The following is a 15,887-nucleotide window of genomic DNA, read 5'->3' as shown; positions in this document are numbered from 1 at the left end:
CCTCCGAGAGGGTTGAGCATAGTCATTGCCTCACATGGCACATCACATTGCTGCAGAAGTATTAAACTTGAATTGGATTACGAGGCTCTACGCGCCAAAACCACAATCAGATTATGAGGCACGCCGTAGTGGTGGACTCCGGATTAATTTTTACACCGTGATTTTCTTCAATGTGTCTCAAAACCTAAGTGCACTTGCATTTTCTATTTCGCCCCCGCCGAAATGTGGCTGCCGTGATTGGGATGAAATTCAGGACCTCTAGCAATGCCATAGCTGCAAAGCTAATGCGGCGGCCACAGAAGTGTTGATTTGATGGTCGACTGCTCGCGTAGTGTCACCTGGACCTTGCAGTGCACTTTAAATAATGTGGCTCTGCTTCTGCACACCCTGTCTAGTCAGTCCGCTTGACATATTTGCATGGTGTTTATTTTTCAGAAATAGCATCAACGTACTGTACCGTACCTTGAACTTAAGCTTATCCACTTTCCCCGCAACCGCCGTCGTATAGTAGTAGGGTATCCTTGCCTTTTCACATCATCTTCCCTGCTCCCTTGTATGGGAACTGCCTTTTCTCCTCCCTCCTTCCTACAGTTCTAGCCACGTCCCCTCGGGACCCGCACATTAGTAGAAAGGGAAGCGCTGCAGTTTCTTCAATGCTTCCGAGGGGAGTCACGGATAATTACAGCTGTCAAGAGGCTAACGTGACGACAGCCAGGGAGCGCCAGAGGGCATTGTACACATCCGAAGCGGGGTGAAAACGCGTTTCTAGTGTCGCCTTTCCTCTCTGACTCACTCCTGTAATGTATACACACGCTCTGACTCCCCCCAACGCGGTGTTCTTGCTGCAGCAGCAGCAGCAGTGGTAAAGTCAAAGGAAGACGCAAGGAAAGCTTCGTTTTAAAAATCCATGTCTGAATTTCGGTTACAGTGTCTTATTTGCATCATAGCTGGCCATGGCATGCTTGTGTGTTCAGTTCCCTGCCCTGTTTCAAATGTTCTGTCACAATCAACAAGGTTTGGTGTATTCTTAATCACATACATTGCCTGGTGTGAAAATGCAGCCATTGCCAACTTCTTTGGCAACATCCTCTCCCTTGGAGGTGGGCAGGTCGAAAATAGCCACCTGTGCACCTTGGCAGGCAAGCCGTGCTGCAGTTGCCTTGCCGAGCCCGGATGCACCACCAGTCACCAAGGTCACAAGACCCTGCAGAGGGAGAAGGCATGTCGCACTAAAGCTACAGCAAATGCGAACAACAACAACACAAACACAAGAGTCGCGAAAAGACCGTTGGTCTTTCTCTGAATCAAGAAGCTTGCTTTATGTTGGCCCATTCTAGCCAGCTCAGCCTCTTTCTCCACCCTTGAGGAATGATCAGAATGGACATGTCCTGTGGCCTGCTGCTAAGTACTTTGTCTTCCTAAAGCTGATCTGGATTTTTAAAATCTGGGAACTCACTTGAAGACACACTTAGCACCTTCATGAATGACCAGTGGAATTTCCCATGAGGGGCTTCAGCAGAATTGTATTCACCTGGGTTGATTGGTAGTCCGTGGCTTACGGTGAGAAAACAGTGCAAAGGTGGGACGCAAAAGGCAAGACACCACAGCACATACATTTATATATGCAAATAAAGAGTGGACAAGCAATAAAAGAATGGTTCAGCACTTGGTCGTGTCCTCTTTGTCCCATCTTTGTGGTGTACATCACAATAGCGGCTCAAGGTTTAGCTAACTATGAAGGAAGCGAGCAGTCACGCCAAAGTTGAGGTCATGCACACAAACGAACAGAATAAAAATAAACAGCAAGTCAAGTACTTCCATATCTCAATTAGCAGAACATTGCATACATCATGTTGTTTTACAGTAACTACAGTCTTTGGTGCTTTCCAGTTGAACCTGCAGTATCGCTATTAATGGCCATCGTCAATTTGATTGTGCCAATGATATATAGACAAACACAAACAAACACTTGGAAAACAAAGGTGGTTTTACTGGAGATTTCTCACTAAAAATGTAACTCGCGCCACCAGGCACTGGCAAAGTGTGAGCGGTCGGACAAGTGTGTGATGGCACACCCCATGAAACAGCCACCGCAGTGTTACCAGAAAACAGACATACTTTGATATCGAACACTGCCGGCACACAGTGGAACTGTACAAGAAGCATCCTCAGACTGTTGTGCAACAGGGAGCGCGACGCAACATTCTGCAGGTTTTGGTTCCTTATATAACCGAGAGTTCGACAGAAGCCCGTCTTGTCGGGATAATACATGACAAAGAAAGACGTACACTGACCAAGTAAACCTTATTTAAAAGACAAGAGGTTTTAGCCTCCGTGCAGAAGCCTTGTTCACAATGGGGCAAAAAAAAAGTTGAAGTGCCTACTTAAATAGGTTTTAGCATGTGGCGCAAGCACCGCGCGTAAGACAGGGAGAGGGTTCCTTTGTTTTGATTGAGTGTGCGTTCTGTAGATTGTATCTCGAGAGACTCCAGGAAGAGACGTAACTTCCAGTTTCTTTCTAGGCTGATTAGACTAGATTTCATCCAGTCAATATTGTGTGTGGTCATTGCTGTGTGCTCTGCCAAAGCATTTGAAGCCACTCTTCTCTTATACACATTGTTTTGATGTTGGCGCAGCTGCTGTTTAAAGTTGCCCATCTCCCCTATGTAGATGCAATCGCAATCCGCGCGGGATTTTGTAAACAACACCAGGAAAGGCTTCCTTCGGTAGCTTGTCCTTCCCTCTAACAAGTGCGTGCCTCAGTTTGCGCGCAGGAACGTGAGCCACCTCAACGTCATTCTTCTCTTATTCGCATCAAAACAATGTGGATAAGAGAAGCGTGGCTTCAAATACTTTAGCAGAGCATGCACCAACGACTACGCACAATATTGACTGGATGAAATCTAGTCTAATCAGCCAGGAAAGAAACTGGAAGTCACATATGTACCTGGAGTCTCTCGAGATACAATCTACAGAACACATGCTCAATCGAAACAAAGGAACCCTCCCCCCCCATCTTACACGCAGTGCTTGCGCCACATGCTTAGAACCTATTTAAGTAGGCATTTCAATCTTTTTCGCCCCATTGTGAACAAGGTTTCCGTATGGAAGCCGAAACATCTTGTCTTTTAAGCAAGTTTTACTTGGTCAGTGTACGTCTTTCTTTATCATGGTTCCTTATGCCGTGCACTTCAGGCTGACGCAAAGCTTGCTAAGACAACTGCCAGAGATTGGCTACCCTTGTGGTCAAGAGGTGGCTGTGCCAGAGGGATGCTTCGCGCGTACCTGTGACATAGCTGTCATGTGCCGCTAGCATAAAAAGCAAGACCTTGCCCACCAACAACACTGGAAGTTGAACTCATGCAACTCTGTAAGTACAAACTTTTAGCGTGTCCAGTATTCTGGTATGTGCAATGGTGTTTGCGTAATGGCATTTACATAACACTAGGTTATCGGACACTAGTAGTAACATCTTGTGATGCTTGGACTAACCACAATGTATTACAAACATGTTTTCATGCTTCATGAGTTCATGTTGAAAAAACATTTAGGAAGGCAACATGTTTACGACTACACTGCAGCCAAAAATTTATGCCAGCAGCAAAGTAAAATATGCCTGGTCACTGCAATAATAGCTCAATGTTTGTCTAAATGAGCTTTGGGCCACGAGATGGTGCCACCAACCCGACTTGTCATGTTTACACTTAAGGTAACCTGGTAATTCACAAACAGTGAGAATTAGAATGCAAATTTGGCTAGTTGGATGTGGTAAGACACTTTGAAGTAGGCAAGAAGTATGATGTGGAAAAACGGTAAAGCAGAAAGTTCCGACATGCACCAACTAGGCCAACGGCCAGTACCACTAAAACGGCAAGAAGACTGGGGACAAGCTCATCCAATTTAACGTTGGACACGCTAACCAACCAGGCTACCTTGACCACTTGAAAGTATAGACAGGGTTTGCAGCATGGCTTGGAGAGCAGTGGCACATGGACGCACATTTTGGAGGAGGCAACAGCACGCTCGCACAGCACTGTCTGAAAATGGTGAACTCAAGGTTGCTGGTGCACCAGACGATGCGCCAGCAAGAAGGTGTCAAGTGAAAAAGGGCCGAGTTTACTCAAAGAGCAAAAGTGTCGTTGACAATCAATTGGCCCAGTGAGCAAGAGTCACAGAAGTGTTGAAATACAAACCAGCTGGCAAAGACAGCTCTCTGCCACTGCCAGCCGTCATGAAGCGAGATCTCCCCACATTTACTCTCGCGATGAATGGCCGCAGACTAGCATCCCAGAAACAGGCTACAGTTATACTTTCTGCACACTAGATGCCACTGTAGGGCTGGAGATGGGGCCAGCTGTTTTTGGTTGCACGCTGTTATGCACAGGGGCAACTCTGAAACTATAACTGCTCTGTGTGACCAGTTTCAAGTTGTCCCTTTGCATAACAGTGCATAATCAAAAGCAACTGTCTTTCTCGTTCACAAATGCAAAAATGACAAGTTCAGCTTTTTTTTTTAAGGTGACCCCTTGCTGTCTTTGTTTTTAGCAACTGTTGGCTTCTTTAATAGTAGGCTGCATAGGAAAGTGACGACTGCTGGTGACTTAAGACAGGGGTGCCACATTGTAATGCCTGTCGGAGGTTCTCTCACTGTTGAGATGAAGCGAGTGACATTCAGGAGACTGGATTAAGCTTACAACAAGGTTTATTTTCTTAATTTAAATGCACGTATTTGAAGCCAATCTACTTTGTTTTGTGTAGAAACTGTTGCTTGGGGCCTTGCCATCCAAGTGGCCTCCCTGGCCTTCCTGTTTGCTCGTGCTCAGGCTACATGAAATGGTGATGCTGCACTGGGTGTACCCATCTGTCTCCTTGCATTCCTCCCATCTACAGGTTCATCCATTCAACATACAAGTGTGATTCAACAAACAGAGCGGCAGCACAGTCGTTTAGCTCCCTGACACTGCAGAACAACTGTGCGTTTCTATTGTATGTGGAAAGTAATTTGAGAAGTAAATAGTCCAAAGAAAAGCTTTTCACCACAGTTGCAACATCTTAATTCAACCACAAACAGTCAAAGCCTTTAATTTCTCTAATATTTCTTCATAACCCTTTAAACTGTATTTGCTTCAACTAGGATTTTACAGAACTTACAGAAGACTCGCACAGAACACGTAAAATAACACACACACAATGCTTACACCTTAATCTTTGCATTTTAGCAGTACAGCTTTGTCCTGTTTCCATTGGTGCATAGGTGTTTCCATTGGTGTACACAGAGCCCTGCACACTGGCGAGGATCAAGCACAACCAAGCCTTCCAGGAATGTGCCGAGGTCCAGCACAACGTTTGTTCAGATTGGGCAAATGACCCCCCGAGGCATGTGTGCTGCCTGAATGCTGCAGCCATCACAGGGCACATGAGTGCTTATCGGTTAGCAAAGCTGACATTTATTCATAATCTCCACTATGATGGAGCTGGGTTGTACAGAGCCTGGATGCCTTTTGTACAGACATCGCCTGACATGTGTCTTCATCATGTATTTCTCCCATCTTAACTGGCCAATCCCTTGCGTGTCTGAAAGCCTACGCCTACATCACTTTTCCCATTGCAGTTATACTATGTTCAACCTTAAATTCCTGATGCAAACTTTGAATTCTATAAATGAATTTTAAAGATTTCATATCCCTGCCAATCAGAGTCATGCCTCTCCATGCATTTACCCCATGCTTGCCCACTCTACATAGAACAGGTGAGTGATGTGTTCAGGTGATCAACATGAATGGTTTCTCATGTGATGTCATCTAGAATACTCCCATCATGACACAAACCATTTTTCAAAGTAGTGGTGGGCTCCAAGCTAAGTGGATTTTCTGGAGTCTATTTGAAAATGAGCAGGGTAAAGAGTTTATTAAGCAAAGCTGGGCTCTTTGGAAGAAGAAAGGACAGCAGGGATGGCAGAGAGTGCTCGGCTGGCGGGGCATGACTTTAGGCTTTGGTAAAGTGTGCACTTGTCGCGGCTGCCTCAAGAACACTGGTGCCATTGTTCTGTGTGATGGTCACCACAGTAGCAAAAAAGAATGCGTTAGAAATAGACGAGGCTCGTTGAAGCAATTTAAACTAACTTACTCTTGGGTTAGTTGGTGAATACTTGGTCATGCCATTGCAGCGCAAATAATACAAGCACAAAGAACACAAGACCAGGTGCCAAGGGTGCTACACTCACAGGTGACTTATTACAGTCTCCCTAGATGCCCAGAACAACATGCAATAAAATTCACATGTGCACAGTTTCATCACGGTAAAGAAAAACATTTTTCTAAAAAATTATATTAAAGAAAGAAACGTGTCGCCTCGAAATCGCCTAACAAGTCGCCTAACAAGAGTCACTGATGCAGTCTGTACGCCTTTTCCTGTCATGAAAGGCTTCCAAAAGCTTGTGTACAGAAGTTGCTTTGCTTCTGCACAGAATCCGAACCTTGCAAAACTGGGGTTCATGCTTGCAAGCAATATGCAACGTGCAGTCAGATGTGCATTGCCTTTATTGCTTAAGTGTTTTACTGAGGGATACAAACTTTAAACATTCTGCTAACACAAGAAAAAAACAAAAAAAAAACTCCATACCAGGTGAGCTACGAGTGGTCAAGCGATGGTATTCCTTTGAAGATCACCCATGACATTTAGCACAACAAATCAAAATGGATATCTGACGAATTAATAAAGTTTAATTCATTCAACTAAGTAATTTATGACACATATTGCAATTTACAATTTGTAGCCAGTGACTTCAAAAGTTGTATCCACTTAGAACGAATTGTGAGGATGACAATTATACTTTTCTCATAACACATTTGACAGGATGACAAGTCACAACTCAATCTGTGCTGGCCACCTTTATGTATCGTATATAAGGGCTCGCAAAATACATTCCTTCCAGACACCTATGTCACATGATACTCATGTCTATCATGTGGCATGAACTTCACAACAAGTATACACAGATTCAATTAAAACTCTTGTTACAATATGATCAGGGCTATTATTATTAATCATGCAAGCGTATATAAAACCCCACAAAGAGAGAGCAGGCTAGCCATCGTCTCCTAAAAGGGGGACATAATGCCCAGCTTCTTTTATTGAAAAGAGGGAAAACGAGGGGGAAGATAATTTGAAAAAAAAAAAAAGAGAAATTGAGAGAAAGGAAAATAACGTAGTCACACACCAAGTACGAACATTACAGACAAGACTCCAGAAATAACAGAAGTAATAAAACACAACCATTATTAAAAGTTTCTTTTGATGTGCTTTCAATTTCCAGGCTTCCAAAAAAAAGAAAACGAAAGTTTATTCAACTTCTGCCATTGAAAGATAAATGAGCTGTGACTTCACCTACAGCACAGAGCTAGCTATACTGCGTGCAGCTCTTCAGAATAAATTATTTTCTGATACTCTTTTTTTTTTTTCCCAGCTTAGCTACAATGCCACTGCACCTTGATGACAAGGCCACAAGGGCATGCTCGGGCCTTCAAAGAATATGGAAGTAACTACCTTAAATTCCTGTTTTCACTGCATATGATGATGTGCTTGCTATACTTTGTTATTTTGCTTCTCTTTCTTATCACTACTGATGCATGGTCTTATCATTTCAGGTTTTGAAGTGAAAGTTGTTCCAAATATCAATGAGCCTCGAAGATATGCTGTTGTCACCCTGAGTGTGATCTCCTCGACGAACTTTCACCATGCCTTACGAGGGTCGTAGAGAACTTTTTGCATCATGTATAAATAGCAGTATGTTTTTCAACCTCAGCTGTTATTGCCCTTCTGAGCGTGTCTTTAATGTAACATTTCCAACTTTCTCACAAACCTCGGCCATGCTTTACAGAGGCTCTCAAGAACTTTCTACATCGTGATGAATAACAAATGGCCAACAGCCAGTACTGCAGTTCTGATTTAATGATGGCCAACTGTGCTCACTGCTACTGATTCAATGTTGCTTGCTTCCTGGGCATAAGTTCACCCAATAAACGTTTTTATTAATACTTTCTGGCACCGTTCCTGCATTTCTGCTTTGAGAACATCACCACACAGTGACTATATTTCAACTAGTGCTTCTACATGTCTGGTTTTTGACCACAGCTAGTTTTGCTGTGGTGCTGCCAGTTTCTAAATACCAGTTTTAAAGCTGCTTGATTAAATGACTCAGACGTAACTAAAACAGGTTTTTAGGAAGTGTTACATCAAAGACAGTTGCCATCAGTGGCATATATTATTCAAAGTTGTTGGAATTGACCTAATCTAAATATATCTTAGAGCACTAGGATAAATTATAAACTTTAATGGCACTTATACATATACAAACTGCAACCAATTATGCAAATCTTCAAGCATTCATTTCAAGGCAAAATCGTATTTGAAGTTGAGCATCTTCAGAAACGACATTGCAGCTTTTTTTTTTTTTTCTGGCACTTAAGAAAGCCTGCTATGTGTTTGCGTAATTTCATGGAAGAAGTTGCATGGCGCGTTTATATACACTCTTCGATTTCTTTACCAAATACATTCTGATAAAGCAGATGTTAAAACAATCAATGTTAAACAATTAATCGCACAACAAAAATGTATTCAGGGTATCCCAAAACTGCAAACAATATACGCTACTGGTCATATATCACCTTTTGATAAAATCCGGTTATAATTGAAGCACTCTCGTCAAGTGAATAGGAAGCCGCGAAAACAAATTTTCGTAAACGCATTTATGCACACCCATTCCGCAACTGTAGGTGTGTTGTATCGTTGCGTGCGTACAAAGCTAGCGCCAATACCTCCCGTCTTCAAAGGTGGTTTCCTCCCTGCGTTGAGCTGTGCTTAGTGCGTTCCTTCTTGCGCGTTCCGTCGGCACATCATGCGGCCGAAATAAAACGCAGACATATATTTGCCAGTGCGTGTTGCTAACCATTACGCACTACAGCCGCTCGACTAGCGTACGCCAAGATAAGCACGAGGGCACATATTGGGAAAGCTTGAGAAATGGACACTCTCTCGATTAGGGGGCCTCTTGCGGCCGGCACGGACGGACTTGTCGGAGATGCAGCATACGGGTTTTTAGATACCTGTCGAGCTTCTGTGAGGGGACAGTTTTCTTTACCTTGACAGTCCTAACAGCAGCAGACATGCCTTTGAGGAAAAGTCAACGTGCCAATTCGTAGAAACAGGTCCCGAGTTGGCGACCAACCGTAAACATGCGTAGTGCACACCCGAGTAAGGCCACCCTACCCGAGTCGGGAAAGGAGAGAGCAGACGAGCAGTAGCGGATGACGCATGATGATGATGGTAATAAATTCTTGGTTGGCGCCGATCACAGTCACACCAAAAAAATCAGATAAAGGAGTTGTAGAACAAAAAATAGTCGAACGCTGCCTAGACAGTAAGAAGCCTCACTGCTTTATCTCCCGCTGTTTTGTGCAGGGTCGCAAAATAACCGCGTCGTCTCGTGTCTGCTACGGCCATAGTAAAGCCCCTCCATATACGTTTCCGCCGACCAGGTTAAGTACCGCCAACACGGAGGAAGGAAACTAAGGAGAGGCCCTGACGTCACTCTGTGAAGCAAAAGTGAAGCCGGAAGTTGGCGTTGCTCATGGCGATGCTCCGCCTTTTGGGCCACCCTCCTCTCTTGTTTACATCTTTCGCGAAACCACGCCGCGCCGCGCGTGGTATCGCGCGCGGAGCGCGCGCTCTCGCGCAACATCCGGCAGAGCACGGTGCAGGTAACACAGCGCAACAAGACACGGTGACTAACGCAAACCCGCCCACACAGCGCCTTTGCCACCATAGAGTTTCTCACTATAATACCTAGAGGGAAATCTGGCGCCACCGTCTATGGGAGTTTCTTAACGGGGCACCGTGCCGTCATGGGAATGACGGTATATGTGTCTGCGAGGCTCGTGTTGGCTGGTGTTGTAAGAGGCTTCGTCTAAAACGTGGATATGGCTACATAAATAACGCGTTCTCAAAGTAAAATCTTAATGAAATGTTTCCATTCACGCATATTACATCTTTACTCACCCGCACTGCATCACCAAGCGAAGAAAAGCAAGAACAGACGACGAACTGTTTCAGAGCGAGCGCGAACCTTGTCGTCTGTTCTCCAACTTTAGCGGCCCGCTGATATTTTTTTACGTAACGTATAGTCGTACACGCAATAACAAGTTTTCATAGTTAAACAAAACATCTTTTCGCGTAATAATAAAGCTAAAACAGCTTTTTACGCGCTGTTTTAGTAGAAAATGAATCATTGTGACAGACTGAACAGTACTTGTCAGGCGCGTCTTCAAGGTGTCCTGTCTCTCCGAGAACGATGTCAATCCGAAGTCACAATATACCGGCATTCCCATGCATACCACAGCGCAGCAGCGCCAGATTTCCCTCTAGGTAATAGTGAGAAACTCTATGTTTGCCACGGCACGAAACCTACCAGAGAAACACGTGTGAGCGCTCAAAACCATAACAACGCCGCCATTGTGGCCCAAAAGGCGTGGCCATACAACAAAAACATAAAAAAGCTGCAAAAAAAATGAGAACCTACTACGTCATTTCCGCCACACTTTTCTCCTAGCGCGCGGAGGGGGTACGGCCTTTCCTTAGTTTCCTTCCTCTGTGACCGCCACGACCGGCTTTATAATAAAGCCGGTCGTGGTGACCGCCAACCTGCCCTCCTCCTCCACGCTCCTCTCCCACTCACCCGCGTCAAGCGGAACTTACGTAGCTGCAACTTCCTGTTCCGAGTGCAAGTGACACTTTGTTTTTTAGCGTTGTTTAGTTTCGCGCCGCTGGAGAGGCTTTAATTGCACGAGTTGCGGTTGAAACTGTGAATGCGATTCCATCCAAGAACTACCGCCTACTGTAACCAGCGATCTGCTCGTGTTCGCTGCTTCGCGTCAACCTGCGACGGGTTGTGGCACGAGCGACAACGTACAGTGGAATGTAGTGCCTGGGCGCTTGTAGACCACTGCCGTTTTTCGTGCATTTGGACAACAGCGACCGCGAACTACTACTTCAGTGGAATACAACAGCTTTTCCCCTTTGCATTCTTCTTATGGTGACTGCCACAGCTCTGCTAAGCACGCGCGGGCGTCTCACCAAACAGCAGTCAAAGCGGAAATTCCCGCAACGCAACTCCAGGAAGCGGAAACGCCGGAACCGGAAATTTTTAAATCGGAAATGCCGGAACCGGAAATACCGGATTTGGTGTGAGGGGAGAAGACGGCGCACAACAAAGGTTGTCGCTACTTAAGAAAGCGGCGGTGGCGCGTAGATAGGGTGGCTAGAATGGGGAGGTGTGAAGACCGGCCTCCGGAAGCTGGCCCCAAAACGCGTTCCTGCCACGTGACAGCGCTGCCGGCCGGGGCGCCGTTTAGGGCGCCGTAGTTTCTCGGGGCGTCTGCATACCTACGGGCGGGAAAATGATTTGGTAGCGCTTAGTTTTTGCGTTTGAATGCGTTAAAATCTGACCAGACTTTTTTCTCTACATTTAGATGCTGACAGAATTTAATGAAGTTTCGCTGCTCTCATTCCACATGGAAACAGCGAGCACCGACTACGCAGCCGACACAGCAACGGTTTTTGCGACCACCTCTTGCCAAGATTAGCGCGCGTATGCCTTACCGAAAATGTAGTTCATAGGAGTTGCCGCGCAAGGCCAGCGCATTGGAATAACCTTGAATGTGTCGCCCGCACATAAGTCACATATTTGGGATTGTAACATTACTTTAAATGGAAGAAGTTCATGCAATATATCAGCATTGTTGTGAAGAAATTCTAGAAAGTACAAAGCGCTTGCGACTTAATACATGTTTATTGGAAATAACAATTATTGCATAACATCACATTTTTACAAAACGCAGGGCTTAACCTTCTTGGCTTTGTTGTGGATGACACACTGATTTAAGCTTTTGAGGAAATGTGAATGCGTACGTGTTATACAATAAAACCTAGGCACTGATCCTGTTAGATCAGCGGAGTGCCTCCTGCAGCCAATCTGTGGCACATTGGCTGCTAGAAGCAAGAAATTCTTGACAACTTTTGCGTGCAGTCGCGTAGTGCTAAATGCACGAGTGAACCTGTCGTCGAGTGTCTGAATGAGTTTGTATAGACATGCTGAGGGATACAGAAGCCCCCGGGACGCGGTCCCGTATGACAACAGCAGAAGTCGGTCGAGAATACAAAGCTTGGACCATCTGCCGAAAACCCACACTAAAACCAGCCTCTTCCAGAACACGGAAAAGGAACCTATGGCTAATGATGTCGAAAGCCTTCTCCTGATCGAAGGAGCTAAGAATACCGGGAAGTTTCCTGGTATTTCCCTCCAGGAGAAGGTCCCTCACTGCTAAACCGTGAAGCTGAGTAGAGCGCCCCTGGACAATACATGCCCGGTATGGACCCAAAACAGTGCTGAGCACTGGTGTGAGTCGCGTACACAGGCACTTTGCTATGAGCTTATAATCACAGTTCAGAAGCGTGATTGGACGCCATGCTCTCAGATCGGAGCTCCTCGACTCGTCCTTACACAGGAGAGTGATTAGCCCCTCTCGTTGAGACGCTAAGTCCCTTCACCGAGTAGCCTGTTCACCAGCGATATGAACGGCTCCACTAACAGTGTCCAAAATTTAACATAAAATTCGACTGTCAGACCATCGGATCCTGGACTGCGATTACGCTTCATAGGCTTCAAGGCCGAAAATAGCTCGTCCTCATCTATGACTGAGTCGCACACTTGTGGCGGCTCAGCTGGAGAGGCAACTGGAGAGGCACACAAGGTCATGTAAAACTGCCTCGCCAGTGCAAGAACTCCATCTAGTGAGTCGGCTATGCTACCATCACTTGGATCTATTAGGGAAAAGAGAGTTGTGTCCTTCCTTGAAAGATGCTTACGTAGGACGTTTCCGCTGCACCTCGCTTCCATTTCCCACAGCTCTGCTCAGGCTGTGTCCCTCAAGCCGTCCCAGCGTCGCTGCAGGAGAATCCGAAGTTTCTTTCGGAGTGAGGCCAGAGCCGAAGCACCACCAGGCCCGCCGGACAGTGGCCTCGAGAGCAGGAGGATCGCGTCGGAGACGATTTTAATCTCCCCACGCTCCTCGTGCGCTCGAAGCTTGCCCCAAGACCTGAAGCACTCACGCACTCTGACCTTCACGTCATCCCATTCTGTGCCACTTAGATTCGCTGCGTTGTGAAGCGATCGAAATTTAGGAAACGCGAGAAAAATACAGCTGCACTATACCTACCACGAGAGTTGCTTTGCACTGCACCGTGGCCTACGAGACTGACAAGCTAACGACGCCCCCGCGCTAGCCACCCTAGCCGCGCCCCCGACGGAAGCGCCAAATTTTACCCAAGTGGGAGGAACGCGTAGCGGGCCCTCCCTAGGCAATGGCGGCGGCGCCGCGGTCTTCACACCTCCCAGTAGCGTAGATGCAGGGGTTTTAGGCCATGGGGCTCTTGCATTGCCCAGGGGGCGCTGCGAAGGATGGATGGATTGCTTTATATGATAAGCATGGAAAGAAGGTTACAACGAAGCAATCTAGGGTATAATCTGTCGTACAGATTAGGCGAAACGGTTGTTGAGCAACGACTACCGGGTTTAATGTATGCGGACGATATTGTACTGTTAGCAGATAGCCAGGAAGATTTGCAAACTCTGGTTAATTACTGTGGGGACGAAGGAGACAGTTCAGGTTTCAGTTTTAGTGCAGCTAAGTCGGGTGGGATGTTTTTCAACGGTACAACTGATCAGGAGCTTACAATATAAGGCCACGAAATACCCCGAGTGGCCGAATACAAGTATCTCGGGGTATGGATAAACAAAGGGCAGATGTACACGGAAAAGCACGAACAGTCTCTAATAGCAAAAGGGCGAAGAGATGCCGGGATAATGAAACATAAGGCATTGTGGGGTTACAACAAGTATGAGGTACTGAGAGGCATTTGGAAGGGAGTAATGGTGCCGGGACTTACTTTCGGGAATGCGGTCCTGTGTTTAAGGGTAGTGGTTCAGTCGAGACTAGAAGTAAATCAGAGAGCTGTGGGAAGGTTAGCACTAGGTGCCCACGGGAAAACCACAAACGAAGCAGTACAGGGAGATATGGGCTGGGCATCATTCGAAGCACGGGAAGCTCAGAGTAAAATCCTATACGAAAAACGTCTGAGGAAATTGGATGATAACAGGTGGGCAGCTAAGGTGTTTAAATACCTATACAGAAAGAGCGTTGACTCACAATGGCGGAAAAGAACTAGGAAGCTAACCAGTAAGTATGCCGGACACGAGGACGAAAAAGGACAGAGCATTAAACGACAGGTTAAAAATGCGGAAGGTAAAAATTGGATAAATTCAATGAAAAGGAAGCATAGTGTAGAACTATATCGATACTGGAAACAGCAGATCAGGAAGGAAGCGTTTTATGATAACTCAAGAGGCAGTGCCCTACTCTTTGAAGCTAGATCAGGATGTCTTAGAACGCGGAGCTATAAATAGAAATTTAACGAAGAAGAAGACACATGTACTGTGTGTGGTAAATATGTAGAAACGATGGAACACCTCACACTAGAATGTGATGGTATCAATCCGGATGTCGATGCGGCCACAGTCACCATTCCTGAGGCCCTAGGGTTCAGAGATGATAGTCATGTAAATATATATGCGGTGGAAATTAGCAAAAGGCGATTGGAGGATTGGTGGCTCAAAAGCAGAGAGGTGACATAAGGTTAAAAGGGTAGGAAGACGTATTTAAAGAAAATCGAGAAATTCAATAACACACAACACAGATAAAAATAAAAGGCAAAATAAAAATCTGAGCATGGTGTCAACTGCCATCGCCCCGTTTCAAAGGGGACGCTCCTACCTTCCATCCATCCATCGGATGGATGTTATGAGCGTCCCCTTTGGAACGGGGCGGTGGGCAGCGCCACCAAGCTCTTGCTACTGCGCTGCTTAATATCCTACCTAGGTTAACCAATGAAAAAAGAAAAGAAAAAAACACTATGAACTACCACGTCCAAATTTTCTGATCCCCTATTGCGAACTGTGTTTTTGTACGTCTCCGTCTTTTGTCGTTTCCCTACTTTTCTTCCACCAATCCTCCAATCGCCTCTTACTAATGTCTATTGCGGACCTGTTTGCTTTACCACTGCTCCCGCTGAAACCAAGGGCTTCAAGGAGGCCAGTGGTGCCTAAATCGACCGCTGGGTAGACGTCTTCACATTCTAATAAAATATGCTCCGTCGTTTCCCTAGCTTTACCGCAGCAAGCACATGCTTCTTCTTCCTTCTTATATCTCGCTTTATAGGTGCGTGTTCTAAGGCATCCCGATCTCGCCTTGAAAAGTAATGAGCTTCCCTTTGAGTTATCATAAATGGTTTCTTTCCTGATTTCGTTCTTTCCTCTTAAGTAGTTACTCATGGCAGGTTTCTTTTCCATTGCCGCCACCCATGAGATTAATTCAGCCTCTCTGACTTTCCGCTTGACCTTCTTTGTTGATGTGTTGCCCACCCCACAGGCCGCATACTTGCTGGTAAGCTTCCTAGTTCTTTTCCTCCACTGTGAATCAATGTTTTGCCTGTACAGATACCTGAACACTCTCCCAGCCCTTTTACTTTCTTCCATATTCCTCAGCCGTTCTTCATACTCAATTTTACTGCGAGCTTCCCTCACTTCAAAACTAGTCCAGCCCATAACACCCTGCACAGCTTCATTTGTAGTCTTCCCGTGAGCGCCCAATGCGAGGCGACCCACTGGCCTTTGGTTTCCGTCGAGTCCTGATTGTAACCCTGGTTTAAAGCAAACAACCGCATTTCCAAAAGTAAGTCCTGGAACCATTACCCCTTTCCACATACCTCGGAGGACC

The 15,887-nt window shown here is 45.8% G+C and overlaps 1 protein-coding gene across 1 annotated transcript in view; it reads right to left on the bottom strand.

The window, feature by feature from the left end:
* scu (hydroxysteroid 17-beta dehydrogenase 10) overlaps nucleotides 1-9,277 on the bottom strand; it is a 39,394-nt gene extending 30,117 nt beyond the window's left edge. Inside the window, exons 1-2 of the mRNA XM_075694862.1 lie at nucleotides 9,140-9,277; nucleotides 1,040-1,204 (exon numbers count right to left, since the gene is read on the bottom strand). Coding sequence (XP_075550977.1) covers nucleotides 1,040-1,204; nucleotides 9,140-9,166 — 192 coding nt within the window. The 5' untranslated portion in view covers nucleotides 9,167-9,277. The remainder of the gene's footprint in view (nucleotides 1-1,039; nucleotides 1,205-9,139) is intronic.
* Between the last annotated feature and the right edge of the window lie 6,610 nt (nucleotides 9,278-15,887).

The sequence above is a fragment of the Dermacentor variabilis genome, chromosome 6 (genome assembly GCF_050947875.1).
Source record: "Dermacentor variabilis isolate Ectoservices chromosome 6, ASM5094787v1, whole genome shotgun sequence".
NCBI lineage: Eukaryota > Metazoa > Arthropoda > Arachnida > Ixodida > Ixodidae > Dermacentor > Dermacentor variabilis.
Note: the sequence above shows the minus strand (reverse complement) of the source record. Positions and strands in the feature narration are given on the sequence as shown.